Source organism: Folsomia candida, unplaced genomic scaffold, assembly GCF_002217175.1.
Source record: "Folsomia candida strain VU population unplaced genomic scaffold, ASM221717v1 Fcan01_Sc001, whole genome shotgun sequence".
Classification (NCBI taxonomy): domain Eukaryota; kingdom Metazoa; phylum Arthropoda; class Collembola; order Entomobryomorpha; family Isotomidae; genus Folsomia; species Folsomia candida.
In genome coordinates this window covers 27,821,526-27,835,202 of record NW_019091193.1, presented here as the reverse complement: position 1 = coordinate 27,835,202, position 13,677 = coordinate 27,821,526, and the positions used below count along the sequence as shown (strand labels likewise).

The 13,677-nt window shown below is 39.1% G+C and overlaps 3 protein-coding genes across 6 annotated transcripts; 2 read left to right on the top strand and 1 right to left on the bottom strand.

Moving 5' to 3' along the window:
- Positions 1 to 6: 6 nt before the first annotated feature.
- Positions 7 to 5,331, bottom strand: LOC110855890 (DNA-directed RNA polymerase II subunit RPB2). The gene is made up of 14 exons (XM_022104300.2): positions 5,198 to 5,331; positions 4,905 to 5,116; positions 4,484 to 4,810; positions 3,974 to 4,361; positions 3,453 to 3,892; positions 3,079 to 3,362; positions 2,708 to 2,974; positions 2,265 to 2,487; positions 1,752 to 2,178; positions 1,431 to 1,684; positions 1,039 to 1,329; positions 779 to 958; positions 497 to 604; positions 7 to 297 (listed from the first exon to the last, which is right to left on the bottom strand). Exons 1-14 carry the CDS (start codon positions 5,214 to 5,216, stop codon positions 208 to 210), a joined length of 3,510 nt encoding a protein of 1,169 aa, XP_021959992.1. The 5' UTR covers positions 5,217 to 5,331; the 3' UTR covers positions 7 to 207.
- A 1,741-nt stretch (positions 5,332 to 7,072) lies between these two features.
- Positions 7,073 to 10,631, top strand: LOC110855898 (cytochrome P450 307a1). 4 transcript variants are annotated; one of them, XM_022104318.2, is made up of 7 exons: positions 7,073 to 7,665; positions 8,182 to 8,398; positions 8,843 to 9,039; positions 9,129 to 9,564; positions 9,644 to 9,857; positions 9,962 to 10,073; positions 10,140 to 10,631. In XM_022104318.2, exons 2-7 carry the CDS (start codon positions 8,184 to 8,186, stop codon positions 10,478 to 10,480), a joined length of 1,515 nt encoding a protein of 504 aa, XP_021960010.1. In that variant the 5' UTR covers positions 7,073 to 7,665; positions 8,182 to 8,183; the 3' UTR covers positions 10,481 to 10,631. The 4 variants fall into 4 exon arrangements, with proteins under 4 accessions (XP_021960010.1, XP_021960002.1, XP_021960019.1 ...); XM_022104310.2 differs by having other exon boundaries at positions 8,178 to 8,398; XM_022104327.2 differs by having other exon boundaries at positions 7,074 to 7,665; positions 8,252 to 8,398.
- A 158-nt stretch (positions 10,632 to 10,789) lies between these two features.
- On the top strand, positions 10,790 to 13,470 carry LOC110863514 (F-actin-capping protein subunit alpha). The gene is made up of 8 exons (XM_022112849.2): positions 10,790 to 11,085; positions 11,149 to 11,212; positions 11,288 to 11,339; positions 11,457 to 11,628; positions 11,699 to 11,877; positions 11,973 to 12,135; positions 12,220 to 12,292; positions 12,366 to 13,470. The coding sequence occupies exons 1-8, from the start codon at positions 11,041 to 11,043 to the stop codon at positions 12,494 to 12,496; spliced, it is 879 nt and encodes a 292-aa protein (XP_021968541.1). The 5' UTR covers positions 10,790 to 11,040; the 3' UTR covers positions 12,497 to 13,470.
- Positions 13,471 to 13,677: the final 207 nt, after the last annotated feature.

The following is a 13,677-nucleotide window of genomic DNA, read 5'->3' as shown; positions in this document are numbered from 1 at the left end:
AAAGGATTGTCATTTTCTTATCATTTATTTCTGTTATACAAAAATGGCTTACACTGGTACAAATGGTCATATATAAGTTATCATTTACTTTTCATTCACACATCAACAAGTTTTGTAATACTTTCAGAAAAAAAATAACATTGTGCTAAATACTTAAGTTAGAGTCATCAAAAAGATATCGTCAGTCCAGTTTTGTTTAGAAAAGATTTATAACACCATCAGACGAGGGGCGATGTTCATCGACATCAACTCTTGGAAGAGAAGTTTGGCTGCGTAGGGAAGTCGGACTTGAGAAATCTGGAAGTAGAAAAGTATAATTTTAAATTAAAATAAATAGGAAATCAAATTAATTGAAGGAATTAATTTCATTAAAATATAGATCAGAATTTAATTACAAAATACACGTCACCGATCTCTCAGACACAGCCAAGTAAAATCATCATATTTCTCACACTCAAAACAGAAAAAAAGTTACCAAAGACGTATTTATTTTTACCTGTGTCTTATTTTTACAACCCCGACACTCGAACGTCTTACTTCGCAGATTAGCAATGGCAATAAGTCCACATAGATCACAAATATGAATTCGGTACGGATCCGAGACCTGAAAAAATGTGGTAAAGAACAACTTGTTATATTCAACTCTACAAAATGTCTTATAGGATTGAATCTATTTTTTTCAATCTCGTGTTGTTTTATTTGTGCTCAAATTTCAAAATCTTCGCCATTTCCAGACCCATCTAACTTCAAACTTTTAGCAACTTATATGACCACTCACCTCGAATAAGCGCTCCCTCAAAAACTGGGCAGCTCCATGAGAAATCTGGCAATCCCGTTCCATCTCACCGAATCGGAGACCACCATCACGAGCTCGGCCCTCCATGGGTTGACGCACAAGGATCTGGACTGGTCCTCTAGCTCTCGAGTGAATCTTATCGTCCACCATGTGCTTAAGTCTCTGTCAAGAAAATGGAAAATTCATATTGACATTCCATTCCATTCTACTTTATAAAATAACAAAGCACAAGTGCTACATACTTGATAATAGGTTGGGCCCAAGAAGGTATGAGCATTGATTTTTCTCCCTGTATGACCACAATACAGGATCTCATTTCCTCGGAGCTGATAGCCATATTCCTGGAGAATATTTGAGATCTTTTGGACGTTGACGGCATCGTTGAAAGGGGTGGCGTCCCCGATTTCTCCTTTGTTTGATGACACCTTCCCCTGGAGACACTCGATCAAATGGCCGATTGTCATCCGAGACGGGATGGCGTGAGGATTGATTATTATATCGGGTGCTATCCCCTCACAAGTGAACGGCATGTCCTAAAGAATGATGAAATAGACAAGAAAAGTTGAGAAAAGAAAGTTGAGATTGCTTTGTCGATACAAGAATTTTAATTGAGTACGCCAGTCAGTTTCCGTACCTCTTGCCGATATTGAATACCACATGTTCCCTTTTGCCCATGCCGAGAAGCAAACTTGTCTCCAATTTGAGGGATACGCACCGAACGGACGCGAATCTTACAAAATTTGTAGCCTTCAGCATTCAAAGTGATCATAACCTGATCGACGATACCGGTTTCTGAGTTTCGTAGAAATGTGGACGCGTCTCGTTTCACATAGCGACGATTTGCTTCTTGGAATTCGTCCTCCGTTTCGGGGAGAGTAATAGTTTTACCTGAAAACCATAATGCGAAATTAACATACACATTTCTTTTTTGGCCAACGACGATTAATTAACATACCGATAATCACATCATCCCCAGAGACGCGAACGCCAGGCGCGATGATTCCGTCGTTATCCAATTTGTCGTAAATTGCATTTCTCATCCCTTGACAGCTATGGCGCTGCGGCTTTTCAAATTGCTCTTCCTGGTCCCCAATTCGCTTAGATTCCTGATCTTTGTAAGACCGGAAGAATACAGATCTGAAAAAGCCTCGATCCACTGCCGACGCATTGAGAATAACAGAGTCCTCCTGATTGTACCCGGTGTAACAGGCGATCGCGACAATGCTGTTTATTCCGGCTGGAAGCTCTCTGAACCGGAGGTACTCCATGGATCGAGTAGTTACAAGAGGCTTTTGTGGGTAGTAGAGGACGTGGGCGAGGGTGTCCATCCGCACGTGGTAATTCGTAATGTAAACTCCCATGGCTTGTTTACCCATAGCACTCTAGTAATCAAAACTTAATTGAATATCGCCATACAAAAGCAATCAACAAATTATTATTCATCTGTTATAATTATCGGTTTTCGTACTTGGTAAGTGTTACGAGGAGACTGATTGTGATCAGGAAACGGAATGATGGAAGCGCAAACACCCAAAATCATGGCTGGGTGAATTTCACAATGTGTGTACGTGGTACAATACGCGTACCGCTGGTCTTGAGTTAAATCATCGGGATTCATGGTAATCATCACTGTCTCTTCTTCCATAGTGTCGATGTACTCGACTACTCCTCGAGCCACCAGATCTTGCCAACTTTAAGAACAAAATGAAATATATGAAGCGAATGCTACATAATCGACAAAATAAAAAAATAGTTCATGGCATAGTAAGCAATATCCTACATCATCAGAATTTAATTACAAAGTTAACGTCACCGATCTCTCAGACACAGCCAAGTAAAATCATCATTTTTCTTACACCGTAAAAAGAAAGAAATTGTAAAAGGCCAAAATTAGCAGGGTTTATTACTCACCCGTAATTATTGTATTCTCGCTCCTTTAACATATCAATGTGGCGTTTTTTGAGCAGCAACTTCCCATTCTCAACAATCAGAAGGGGACGACAAATTCTACCAGCGTCGGTGTAAATTCGAATTTCACGATCACGAATGTCACGAACCATTGATACTTCAGAGACGATGATGTCCATTTGGCGACGTAGCTTTCGCAGAGTTGTCATCAACTGTTCAGGGTCTCGATGTATGCCGACCCAGCAACCGTTGACAAAGATTTTAGTGGCACTGGAATTAATTAAGATAACATTAATTAAACACAGTACACAATAATTACGTACTATACATAGAATTCGACACTGGTTACTAGTAGTTGAGCTAGATTTACTCACTCGGCAATGGCTGAAGGCGCAATTTCTTCTAAATTCTCCATTGACCACTCCTCCAAGAACTCGAGAATTGGGCTGGGTTGTGACCCCACAGAAATGTAGGCCATCAAAGCCAGATTCTTGACTAGACCAACGGCCGCCCCTTCTGGAGTTTCGGCAGGACAGATCATTCCCCATAATGTATTATGTAATTGACGTGGCTTCGCCAACTTCCCGTCGCGACCAATTGGACTGTTTACGCGACGCAAGTGAGATAAAGTAGAGGCAAAAGTGAGTCGGTTCAACACCTGAGACAAATACGAAATTTTAAAAGTTAATTCAATAATGCATTCTTTGTCAACTATTTATTAATTAATTAGTCCTATTAAACTATTCACCTGTGACACGCCTGCTCTGGCTTGATGGGCCTTCTTTTGATCACCCCAATTACCAGTGGCCAATGAGTATTTAAGTCCATCAGTGATGATTCTCGTCTTGATGGCGAGTTCCAGATTAAAGTCTTTCCCTTTATCGATAAACTTTTGTGCATACATTCTGATTTCTTTAGTCAGGTTCTTGAACAGTCCTCTAAACAGAAAAGCCAAGAGTGGACCAGCTAAATCGAGACGCTTATTCCCGTAGTGATCTCGATCATCCAACTCTCGTCGGCCAAGTGCAGCTAGAAGGAGGCGATGGACCATGTAGCCCAAAAAGTAGGCCTTCTTAGTTTCACAAAAGTCTGAGACACCGACGTGAGGCAACATTTCCTTTTGGAGGATTTCTTTCGCATATCGAATACGCTTCTCACGTGTCACTCCGGGTTTCGCCCCTCTTGCACCTTTAGAAAATTAAATTCACATCGGTAATTTGCTGATTAAGTCAAAATTTAACTTAAGAATTATTAAATTAACAAACTAACCGATAAAGTTTAAAGCCACATTTTGTTCTTGGACCACGAACGCCTCATCCAGCGAGGGCTTGACCATCTCCATCATTTCCGGGTCGTCAAAATCGTAGATGATGTGTTCTAAGATATCGCGATCCGCCACGAAGCCCAAAGCTCGAAAGACGATCATGATAGGAATTTCCTGCTTGATATAGGGAATTACTGCAATAATCTTCTGTCCGATGGACGTCTTTTTCATCGTTTGTCCACCGCGAGACATCATGTTCACCCAGAGTGTGCTAGTTGGCCGAGACGAGTGCTCCAGACAAGATCTGATTTCAGCTTTGTACGCATACTTGGAGTCCTTCATACTGAACACGTAGACCGTGTTTGTCGCCATTTTCTCTTGAGCGATTAAAACCTATTGTAAAAAAATAAAATTGTTCATTAGATTATTTAATTTACTCCTAAACCGTTTCACATTTTTTAAATTTAATTCGTTTAACAAAAAATTAGCAAAAATATTAGAATCTAGCCCTGTACCTTTTCAGATCCATTAACTACAAAATAACCACCCGGATCCAACGGACATTCATTCAACTCTGTAAGATCTCGATCCGAAAGACCACTCAAGATGCAGTAAGTCGACCTCAACATGATAGGAATTTTCCCAATGAACGTCTTCGGATGTGGAACTTTTACCGTCTCCTCCCTCACGACTGTCTTGGTAATGTCTACGTATAGGGGAGCAGAATATGTCAGGTTTCGCAATCTCGCCTCATTAGGCATCATAGCTGAGGGGGCGCCGTCCTTCTCCCAATGAGTCGGCTTGGAGAGATAGATCTGCTCAAATCTGAGAACATAGCGCGCCTGTAATACAAAAAAGAGTAACGATTTTATATATATATTCTCCACAAACCATCACTTAATTTGACCTAAATTTTAAATAAAGTACGAAACTCACCGGCGTATCCACTTCTCCCCCCATGTGCTGTGCCTCAGCTTGTAAGTCCACTACGGGCGAGTCCTCCACAATTCTTTGCACCGACATTTGAATAAACTCATCAAAGGAGTCGAGCTGCTGCCGGACGAGACCTTTTTCATCGAAATACGCATTGATAACGATCCAACAGGCCTCCTGCCACAACTCGGCTGAAGCTCCCTCCTCTTCTCCCTCTGCAAAGATAACCAGAAGAAGAACGATTATCACCTCGAAAAGCCTTTTCCCCCTCTAAAAATCGAGTCCGCCCCACTTACCATCCTCCGGATCGTACATTACGACTCAATTTACAGTCCAAATTTTAAATTTCTTCAAAATTTTATTGGAGCGAAAAGCCGTCACTCCACTACGCACGAAGAATGAACGTAGAATGAAGCACTGAATGAAGTATTGGTCTTTGAAAAGCCGGTCTTTAACAAGGTGGGGGAGCGATTACATATTTCGTGGAGAAATTGTACCTGATAAGCATGATAAGCGCGTGGATGACGAGTATGCTGAGTGTGATGGCTTGATAAGGTGGGGTGCTTATCAAGAGGTGCCTTGAGGAAGGGTCGCGCATAAGAGAAAATCTGCCTGAACTATCCTTAACGGGAAGCAGCAACCCGGGATTGCGGAGATTCGTCCACAGGTGGCCTCCACGAACCAGAAACCAAGTGAGGAGCAAAAACCAGAGTCATAATTATCCTGAAAGCTAATATCCTAATTTGTATGAGATAATTTTTATTTTAGTTATGCTTAAAAATCCTTGCCCGATAAGATTACATCTTATCCGGAACTCCACAACTTGAATCCCGAATATTTTTCATCCTTAGTTAATTCTCACAAATTTTTAGAATCTCAAACCAACAATACTTGTGTATATTAACCTTTTCACAAACTAAGCAGACAAAAAGGATGCAATAAATAACGCACACAAATATAGTTGAATAGGTGTTTAGTCTACTTTTTTAAGTGATTCTTATCCATTGTCCATTTTTGTTGTGTATGTATGCACATGCAATTAACAGTGTGGAAAATGGGTGGAATAATGATGATACCCTGATAATTGCAGTCTTGGGACGCAAATAAATAAGTACAAGTGGTAGACTTGGCCGTTGTTATTAATACATAGTTGTAAAATAAACCTTAATTTGGTGTCTTGTAGTAGCCCTCAACTTGAATAAGTGTCTCACTCTCCAGCCCAGTTGGTTGGTTGGTGTCATTGTTGTCTCACTGACCGTGTTAAATCGTGAGTTCTGAAAGGTTGACCGACTTTTAAGATTGCGATGCTCCGATTGGACCCATATTTATTGAGACTTTTATTTTACTACTGTATTCACATATACCTAAATGAATTCTAAACTTGGCCATGAAATGTGGACCACAATAAATTAAATAAAGCTTTGGTTGGTGTAGGAGAGTAGTAAAAAAAACAGATTTTGACCTTCAAATTGAAGAATTTATTTTATTATCGAGATTGTCCTTATAAATATACCTTCCTGGCTGTGTCGCAGGTGGGTTTTTTTGGTTGGAAATGATGACGATATTTACTTTTTTTGATCTATGTAGTTTTTAGGGAATTATTTAACTATATTTGTAAAATGGAAATATTTACATGAGACGCATAAAATATTTAAAGTTTCCGAAGAATATATCTGAAAGTGATCGATTTCAGATACGTGTTGCTGTTTATCATCAAATGAAATTGAAAGTGGCCATCTCATCGGCTCACCCAATAATCATAGTCTCGACTTGCCTTGCTTGCCCTTCGGCCAATTCAGAGTTCTGAATAAGACAAAGAATCTCATCTCCATTTCGACGAAATGATTTCGTTATATATGTATAAAACTTATTATTTGGAAGAATAAACAAATTACCTGTAAGTAATCAATAATTAGTCCAATTTTGTTGGCATTCTATGTAAAATTATTATAGATAGTACAAACGAATATGTAAATGCTATCTACACATGCTCAACTTAATATCCATAATCTGGGTAATCTGGGCGAAAGTTAGTTAGATGTGATATGATGTTCCATAATAAATGCATACATAATTATTTGCATAGTTTTAATTGCATAGTTTTAGATAAATTTGGTACTAGGTGTATTGTAAAGATTTGAACTGGTCTAGTCTTCTGGTCTGTCAATGTTTCAGTTTCAATTGCTGTCTGCCGTGTATTACCGGCCTCTCAAATATTTTTCTTATTACACAACCACCACGACTGGATAAAATGTACGCATTGGTCGCGTTTATTTATAAGTTTATCACTTTGTGAAAATCCAGACTTTTTAGCAACCTTTGAGACCCATTAAAGTGCTGCGTCGAAGAAATAAGGTGACAATTGAGTGTCCCATTTTTATTACCCTTCTTATTTTATACTTGAACCGCTTGCTCCAACATTACTGCGGTTGATAATCCTCCTGTTGAAGTCAAAATGTTTAATAATGTGTCTTTTGTATAAAATTGGAGGGTCTTGTTGCACTTGAAAATTTGGTTGCTTCTATAAGGCCGTTCCGCGTAATAAGTTTATTGTATCCACGTCGGACTTCTTTTACCAACTTAAAACCAGCCGAATGGATTGAATCCTCTTTCATTAGGCGACTGGAATTGTCCGCGTTCACATCATCGATCGATAAATTTTCTAAAAAAGTGTCTGTTGTGAAAAAATTTAAAAAGTGAGAAAGTAAAAATCCATTTCGTTACCTTCCACAGAACTCGAGAGTCGTCTCCTCCAGTGCAGCAGGTAGTTAGACTTGTTTAAAAAAGCTTGAGCATTCATCCACCACGCCCCCGGAGAGAATTTATTGCACTTTTTGCTCCAAATTCACCACCCCTGCCTGATTAGTTTGATATCAAAAGAGATGGGCCATTAAATCCGTCTCCCCTTCCTGATCCAGGTCCTAGGGCAATGAATGAGGCCCAAATTTCAAGTTCCCTTTCCCTAAGAACATTAATATGCAGAAAGTGTGGCTGAGAATAAATTAGGGTAGAAGACGTACTACTGCCCTCCTGCCCCATATTTAAAATGCCCCCGAGAAACATTTTCAAACATTCTTCATCTTCTCAGGAAATGCTATCAGTGAGAACGAGCTGCATTTTAAACTGAAATTATCCATAAAAAATTAATCCATCCAGACCAGAAAGTTCTGGCTCAAGTTCAATTTTAATGGGTCTGACGGAACTGGTTTTCACTTTCTCTGCATAAAATAAAATTGACTAAATTGATCGATAATAATAAGGAATTTTATTCCTTAGTTAGCCATGGATTTGATATTTTGGTCCTGGCCGGCTTTGACCTTGGCGTTGATTGTGTCCGTACTGATTCTCAGCTTGGTGAGAAGGTCACCGTTCCGTGGAGGAGGATCCGCTAAGAATGGAAATGGGACGTGTCACACAACCAATGAAAATAACACGGTGAAGGTACTCCCATCCCCGGCCAGGATGCCAATAATAGGACATCTCTACCTCTTTCAAGGGTATGTTGATCAACTAACCAAATTTTTTATTGCTACTGCGCCATGGTCAAGTCCAAAGCAGTCCGGTTTATACCGGTGTGATGCTAACTGTACATTTTCCATAAAGAGTTGCAAGTCCAAGGTCTTTTTGTGACTATTATTACTTGGAGTTCTTTTCTCAGTATTGTTCATTCTCATGAAATTGTTGTTATTTTCGTTGCAGTTTACTTACCAACTTAACGTTTAGATTAATTCTTAATGAATTTAGTTGTTACTTTTTAGTAAAAATATGTATTTAACATATTTCAGAAAGCCATTCACGTGAATTTTAGTTTATGATATATGTATTTTCGTCATGCAGGAATGGCGAAAGTTTGCACAAATAAATACATGTCTCAAGTAACATGTCCTCAAATGTCGATTTGACTGATCAAAATATATCACTTTTTGTTCTGATTTCCGCAGAAATCCAATAATAGAACTGACCAAGCTGTCCAAAAAGTATGGCGACATTTACAAACTGTATCTCGGTTCGGTGGAAACTGTTGTGGTCAATTCGCTCCCTCTTATCAAAGAGGTCCTCATGCAGAAGGGGTCCGACTTTGGCGACCGGCCAAACTTTCTCCGCTACTCGATCCTCTTCGGAGACAATAAGGACAACTGTGAGTTGCGAATAAAGTATTTGCAAAAATAGTGTCAAAAATATCAAATATGTATATTTATGAACGGTAATGGTGACACATATTCACAGCCTTGGCATTCTGTGATTGGTCCAGCGTCCAAAAAACGAGACGTTCCCTGGCCCGAAGATTTTGTCACACGGGTCTCTTCGCCGACCGGGTTGAAACGGCGTTACAAACCACGACGGACATCCTCATGGCGCACATTCGTAGTGATATTGGCCTCGGAGAAAGTTGTCCTAATCTCAAGTTGAACTTACAAAAAGCCTGTGGAAACATTTTCTTTGACTTTTTCTGCTCCAAAGTTGTCACCGAGTGGGAGGAAGATGCAGAGTTTGACCGAGTCGTCAAGTTGTTTGATGACATTTTCTGGGAAATTAATCAAAGTCATGCGACTGACGTGTTGCCGTTTCTTGCCCCAGTTTTTAAGCAACATCTCTCCGCCCTGGCCAACATGGGGACGGAGATTCGACAGTATGTAATCAATCGGATTATAGTTCCTCACGCGTGAGTTGGTCAATTTCTTGTGTATCTTTTGCTTCAAAAAGTTTGTTCCTAGTTCTTCAAAGTTACATATTTCTTGCAGAGCTCAACTCGACAAGGACAATCCGATTGATTTCGTAGATATTTTGTTAACTCATTTGGAAGAGGCCGAGCCAAAAAATAGACTCACACAGGACCAAGTTTTGTACGAATTGGAAGACTTTTTGGGTGGACATTGTGCCGTATCGAATCTACTTTGCAGAGCTATCGTAGAGATTGCAGATTCTCCTGGAATGTCGGACAAAATTTATGTCAAGGTATTTATTTAAAATTGTCTTTAATTCTGAGTCGTTTGTTTAATTTTTATGAGAACTTGTCATTGTTAACTTACCTTTTTAAAAACTTGTATCAATTTCTCCAGCATTTCGAGCAAGGTAATAAGGAATATATTCAAGCCGTGATTTATGAGACGTTAAGAAGAACTTCATCCCCCATCGTGCCTCATGTTGCCTCTTGCAATTCCTCCATTGGAGGTTAACACTTAATAATGGTACTACATTTTACTGAATGGTGATGATAACACCTTATCATATTTGCAGGTTATCCCATCAATAAAGGAACCATGATCATGATAAACAATTACGACCTCAACTCCAGCCACGACTTATGGGAAAGGCCCGACGAATTCATCCCGGAACGATTTTTACTGGACGGAGGTAACGGTCGGTTTAAAAAGCCGGCTCATTTCTTCCCATTTTCCTACGGAAAGAGGGCCTGCATGGGTTATCAGCTTGTCGAAAAGGTCACGGAAGGTTTAATTCTCGCCATGGTGAAAAATTTTGACATCACTCCGCTCGATAACCCCACTCAACTTCCGATCGCATCGGTCGCTCTCCATCCGAACGAGCAGCTTCGGGTCAAACTTACTCCGAGACAATAAACGAGATGTCAATTCTTGGGCTTTTTTTAATAATAATTTTATTATTTTGTTTTTTAATCATGATTTTTATACAAAATTACGAAAATATCATGCTTGTTATTGGTTTATTCGTGCGAGAAATAAATTTTTTGTTGAGATTTTTTGCTATAAATTGTGGGGAAATTGAGACTACTTTTTTACCATAATACGTGAATTGCTTGCACTCGAATGGGCAAATTGAGTCGGTTGAAAGCTTCGAAATGTGAAGAGGCTGCCATCCATCGGGCCAAATCGAGTGAAATTGAGGAACCCCGACGACCGGATTTCTATCTTCAGAGAGAGGAGAGAGAAAGAGTTGACAGCAGAGCAACACAACTTTTAGTAAATGTTGCACACTTGTCAAGTCAGTTAGTTAATAGTTAGTGCATAGTTGGGTGGGTGGCTCATCGGACAGATAAGCCTCATCATCAGCAGAAGCAGGAGCGGATATATTATTATTGGTGGGAGTAGTGAGTGGGTGCGTTTTGGAGGAGAAATTAGCGCAAGTTCTTCCAAATTATTTGTTGATTCGCAACAAAACAATGTCGTCGTCCGAATTGGATGAACCAATTACCAGCGAAGAAAAGGTGGGTGACTGATGATAATATTAATTATGACATTTAGTTAATTAAAGTTCGTTGCGTTTTCAGGTTCGAATCGTGTCTGACTTCATTCTCCATTCTCCGCCGGGCGAATTTAACGAAGTGTTCAATGGTGAGGAATTAGTAATTGATTATAGTGGCTGATTAATTTGTAGAGTTAGTTATGATTTAAAATTACTATTTTCAGATGTGAGGACACTTTTGAATAATGACACACTACTCAAAGAAGGTGCTTCCAGGTGAGGATGACTATATATTTTATGTTATAGATTCATACGTAAATGTTAGTCGTCATTGTGTGGTAGTTGTGGTTTTATAAAATAATTTCTATATTCTTTTCCCTGTTTCATATGTAGTTCATTTGCCCAGTACAATAAAGACCAGCTGACGCCGTGCCGTGTTCAAGGGAGTGAGCAACCTGTCGTAATATCGGAACATAACGATCTCGGCGGAGGTCGATTTTATGACCCGAAGACTAAACAGTCCTTCAAATACGACCACTTGAAGAAGGAGGCTTCGGACTTTCAGGTAAACAAGAAATGCAAATTTTAATTGAATGAAATTTTTGCTAATTCAACATTGATTGTTTTTGTTATAGTCTTACGATTTGGATAAGAAAAGTGAGCCATGGAGGTCCGCTCTGGAAACGGAGTTTGGAGCTTATGTCTCCCAGCATTATCCGCACGGAGTTTATTCCATCTTCTCAAAGTCTTCAGGGGGCATTGTCACCGTCATTGTGTGCATTGAGGATCATCAATTCCAACCGAAGAATTTCTGGTACTTATTGTTAATACTTAAGTTTATAAAAAAATATTGTTGCATGTATGTGTTGATTCAAAACTATAATATTGAATGACCATGCTTTTGTGCAGGAATGGTCGGTGGCGATCACAATGGACTGTCAGTTTCGATCCATCCGCCATCGGCGAGATGGTTGAGGTTAAGGGCGTCGTTAAAGTCCAGGTTCATTACTATGAGGATGGCAACGTTCAGCTCGTCAGTTCCAAAGACATTAAGCAAACCATTCAAGTAGCGGTGAGTAGCAATAAATTGTTTACTCGTCGTCCATTGCAAAAGTTATTTCAAAACATTGCTTTACTTAATGTTCCCGTTTCACAGAACGAGTCAGAATTCGCCTTGGAATTTGTCAAACTTGCGGAATCATCGGAGAGCGAGTATCATAACGCATTAAGTAAGACAAATTAAAAAATATATGCACCAAATTAAATGATTAAAACTAACTAAAATCCCTTGTCTTTGTTCAGTCGAGAATTATCAAACCATGTCCGACACGACGTTCAAAGCCTTGAGACGACTGTTACCTGTTACTCGAACAAAGATTGACTGGAATAAGATTGTGTCCTACACCATCGGGAAAGAGTTGCGTGCTCAGTAGTAGGGTAACAATAGATAGGTTTCTTATGAAATAATATTTATTTACTTTTGGCTTACAAAGTATCAACCATACTAATAATACCAACCACAAAAACAAGTCTCCTTCTCCCTTAACTTCAAAGTTATTGATTTGTAAACCTACCTAAAATTATTGTGTAATTATCTCCTACTTTTCAAAATTTCCAATGTGTTCGACCTATTAAAAAAATTGGCCTAATTTATTACCATAAATTTCCCATTTCTATTACCACAAATATGTAATTACTTTTTACTTTTTCTTCACACCACGATAAATGGTTTGCTTATCGTCATCCTCGTCGTTCCCCAAATTGTACAAGTTTCGAGATAAAAATTTTGTCTAAAATAATTCGGCTTATATAAATAATCGATAAGTGGCTGACTCTTCTTGGGAGTGTGTAGGATTAACTTTATCAAGTCCTATACGACACGACTTGCAAAAAATCCTGCCAACTTTTCCACCCAAAAGTTCACTATCTCTCTTCGTCTATCCACACTTTGCCAATTTGTGAACGACCTCTACATCACCATCGTCACCCTACTCCTCCTCCCCCCTCAATTTTGAACCATTTATACCATTTTAACATTTTTTTGCTCTTAATTAAGTATTATTAGTATTTGCATACATATATGTACATAGCTATAGTTCAGTTTATTGCTGCATAGTAGGAATAAATAAGTACGCGTTAAGAAGATATTTATAATTTTAATCAAGGCTTGATTGGTTGTTTGTTCTCTATATCTTGTGTCCTCCACATCGTCGCTGTTTGTTGTACGTATCATGATGATAAGCATGGTGAACCAGTCTTCTGTGCTAATTTGAAATAATGCAAATTATTACTACTATAAATATATATGTAAATCTACTATAAATGTATAACCAGCCGTGATATTTTTACTCTGGAAATGGCATGAAATTTAATAAAGTTTTTGCAGTGTGGAACTCTTTCAAGTCGAGCAGCTATCCTGGGTGAGACCTTTTATTGAGCTAGTTGGCTTGAGCATGGTCGTCGGCACGGCATAGTCATGAGATGAGGATGACATTTAATTATTTTTAATTCCCATCTCCCTAATTGCACCAGGAGGGGGACCACTTATCTTTTATAACTTATGCGGAATGAGTGATTGCCAAATTGTCCAAGATTTAATGTCACAGTGGTCCAA

Excerpts from the sequence above, each read along its gene's own strand:
- LOC110855890 (XM_022104300.2), bottom strand. Across the intron at positions 1,330-1,430 it reads GTATTCAATATCGGCAAGAG|GACATGCCGTTCACTTGTGA; the intron begins GTACGGAAACTG and ends ATCATTCTTTAG. Across the intron at positions 605-778 it reads TGAGGGAGCGCTTATTCGAG|GTCTCGGATCCGTACCGAAT; the intron begins GTGAGTGGTCAT and ends ACATTTTTTCAG.
- LOC110855898 (XM_035846430.1), top strand. The coding sequence starts at position 7,948 with ATGCCCCCGAGAAACATTTTCAAACATTCTTCATCTTCTCAGGAAATG. Across the intron at positions 9,565-9,643 it reads CGGATTATAGTTCCTCACGC|AGCTCAACTCGACAAGGACA; the intron begins GTGAGTTGGTCA and ends TATTTCTTGCAG. Across the intron at positions 10,074-10,139 it reads TTGCAATTCCTCCATTGGAG|GTTATCCCATCAATAAAGGA; the intron begins GTTAACACTTAA and ends TCATATTTGCAG.
- LOC110863514 (XM_022112849.2), top strand. The coding sequence starts at position 11,041 with ATGTCGTCGTCCGAATTGGATGAACCAATTACCAGCGAAGAAAAG. Across the intron at positions 11,213-11,287 it reads ATTTAACGAAGTGTTCAATG|ATGTGAGGACACTTTTGAAT; the intron begins GTGAGGAATTAG and ends TACTATTTTCAG. Across the intron at positions 12,293-12,365 it reads CGAGTATCATAACGCATTAA|TCGAGAATTATCAAACCATG; the intron begins GTAAGACAAATT and ends GTCTTTGTTCAG.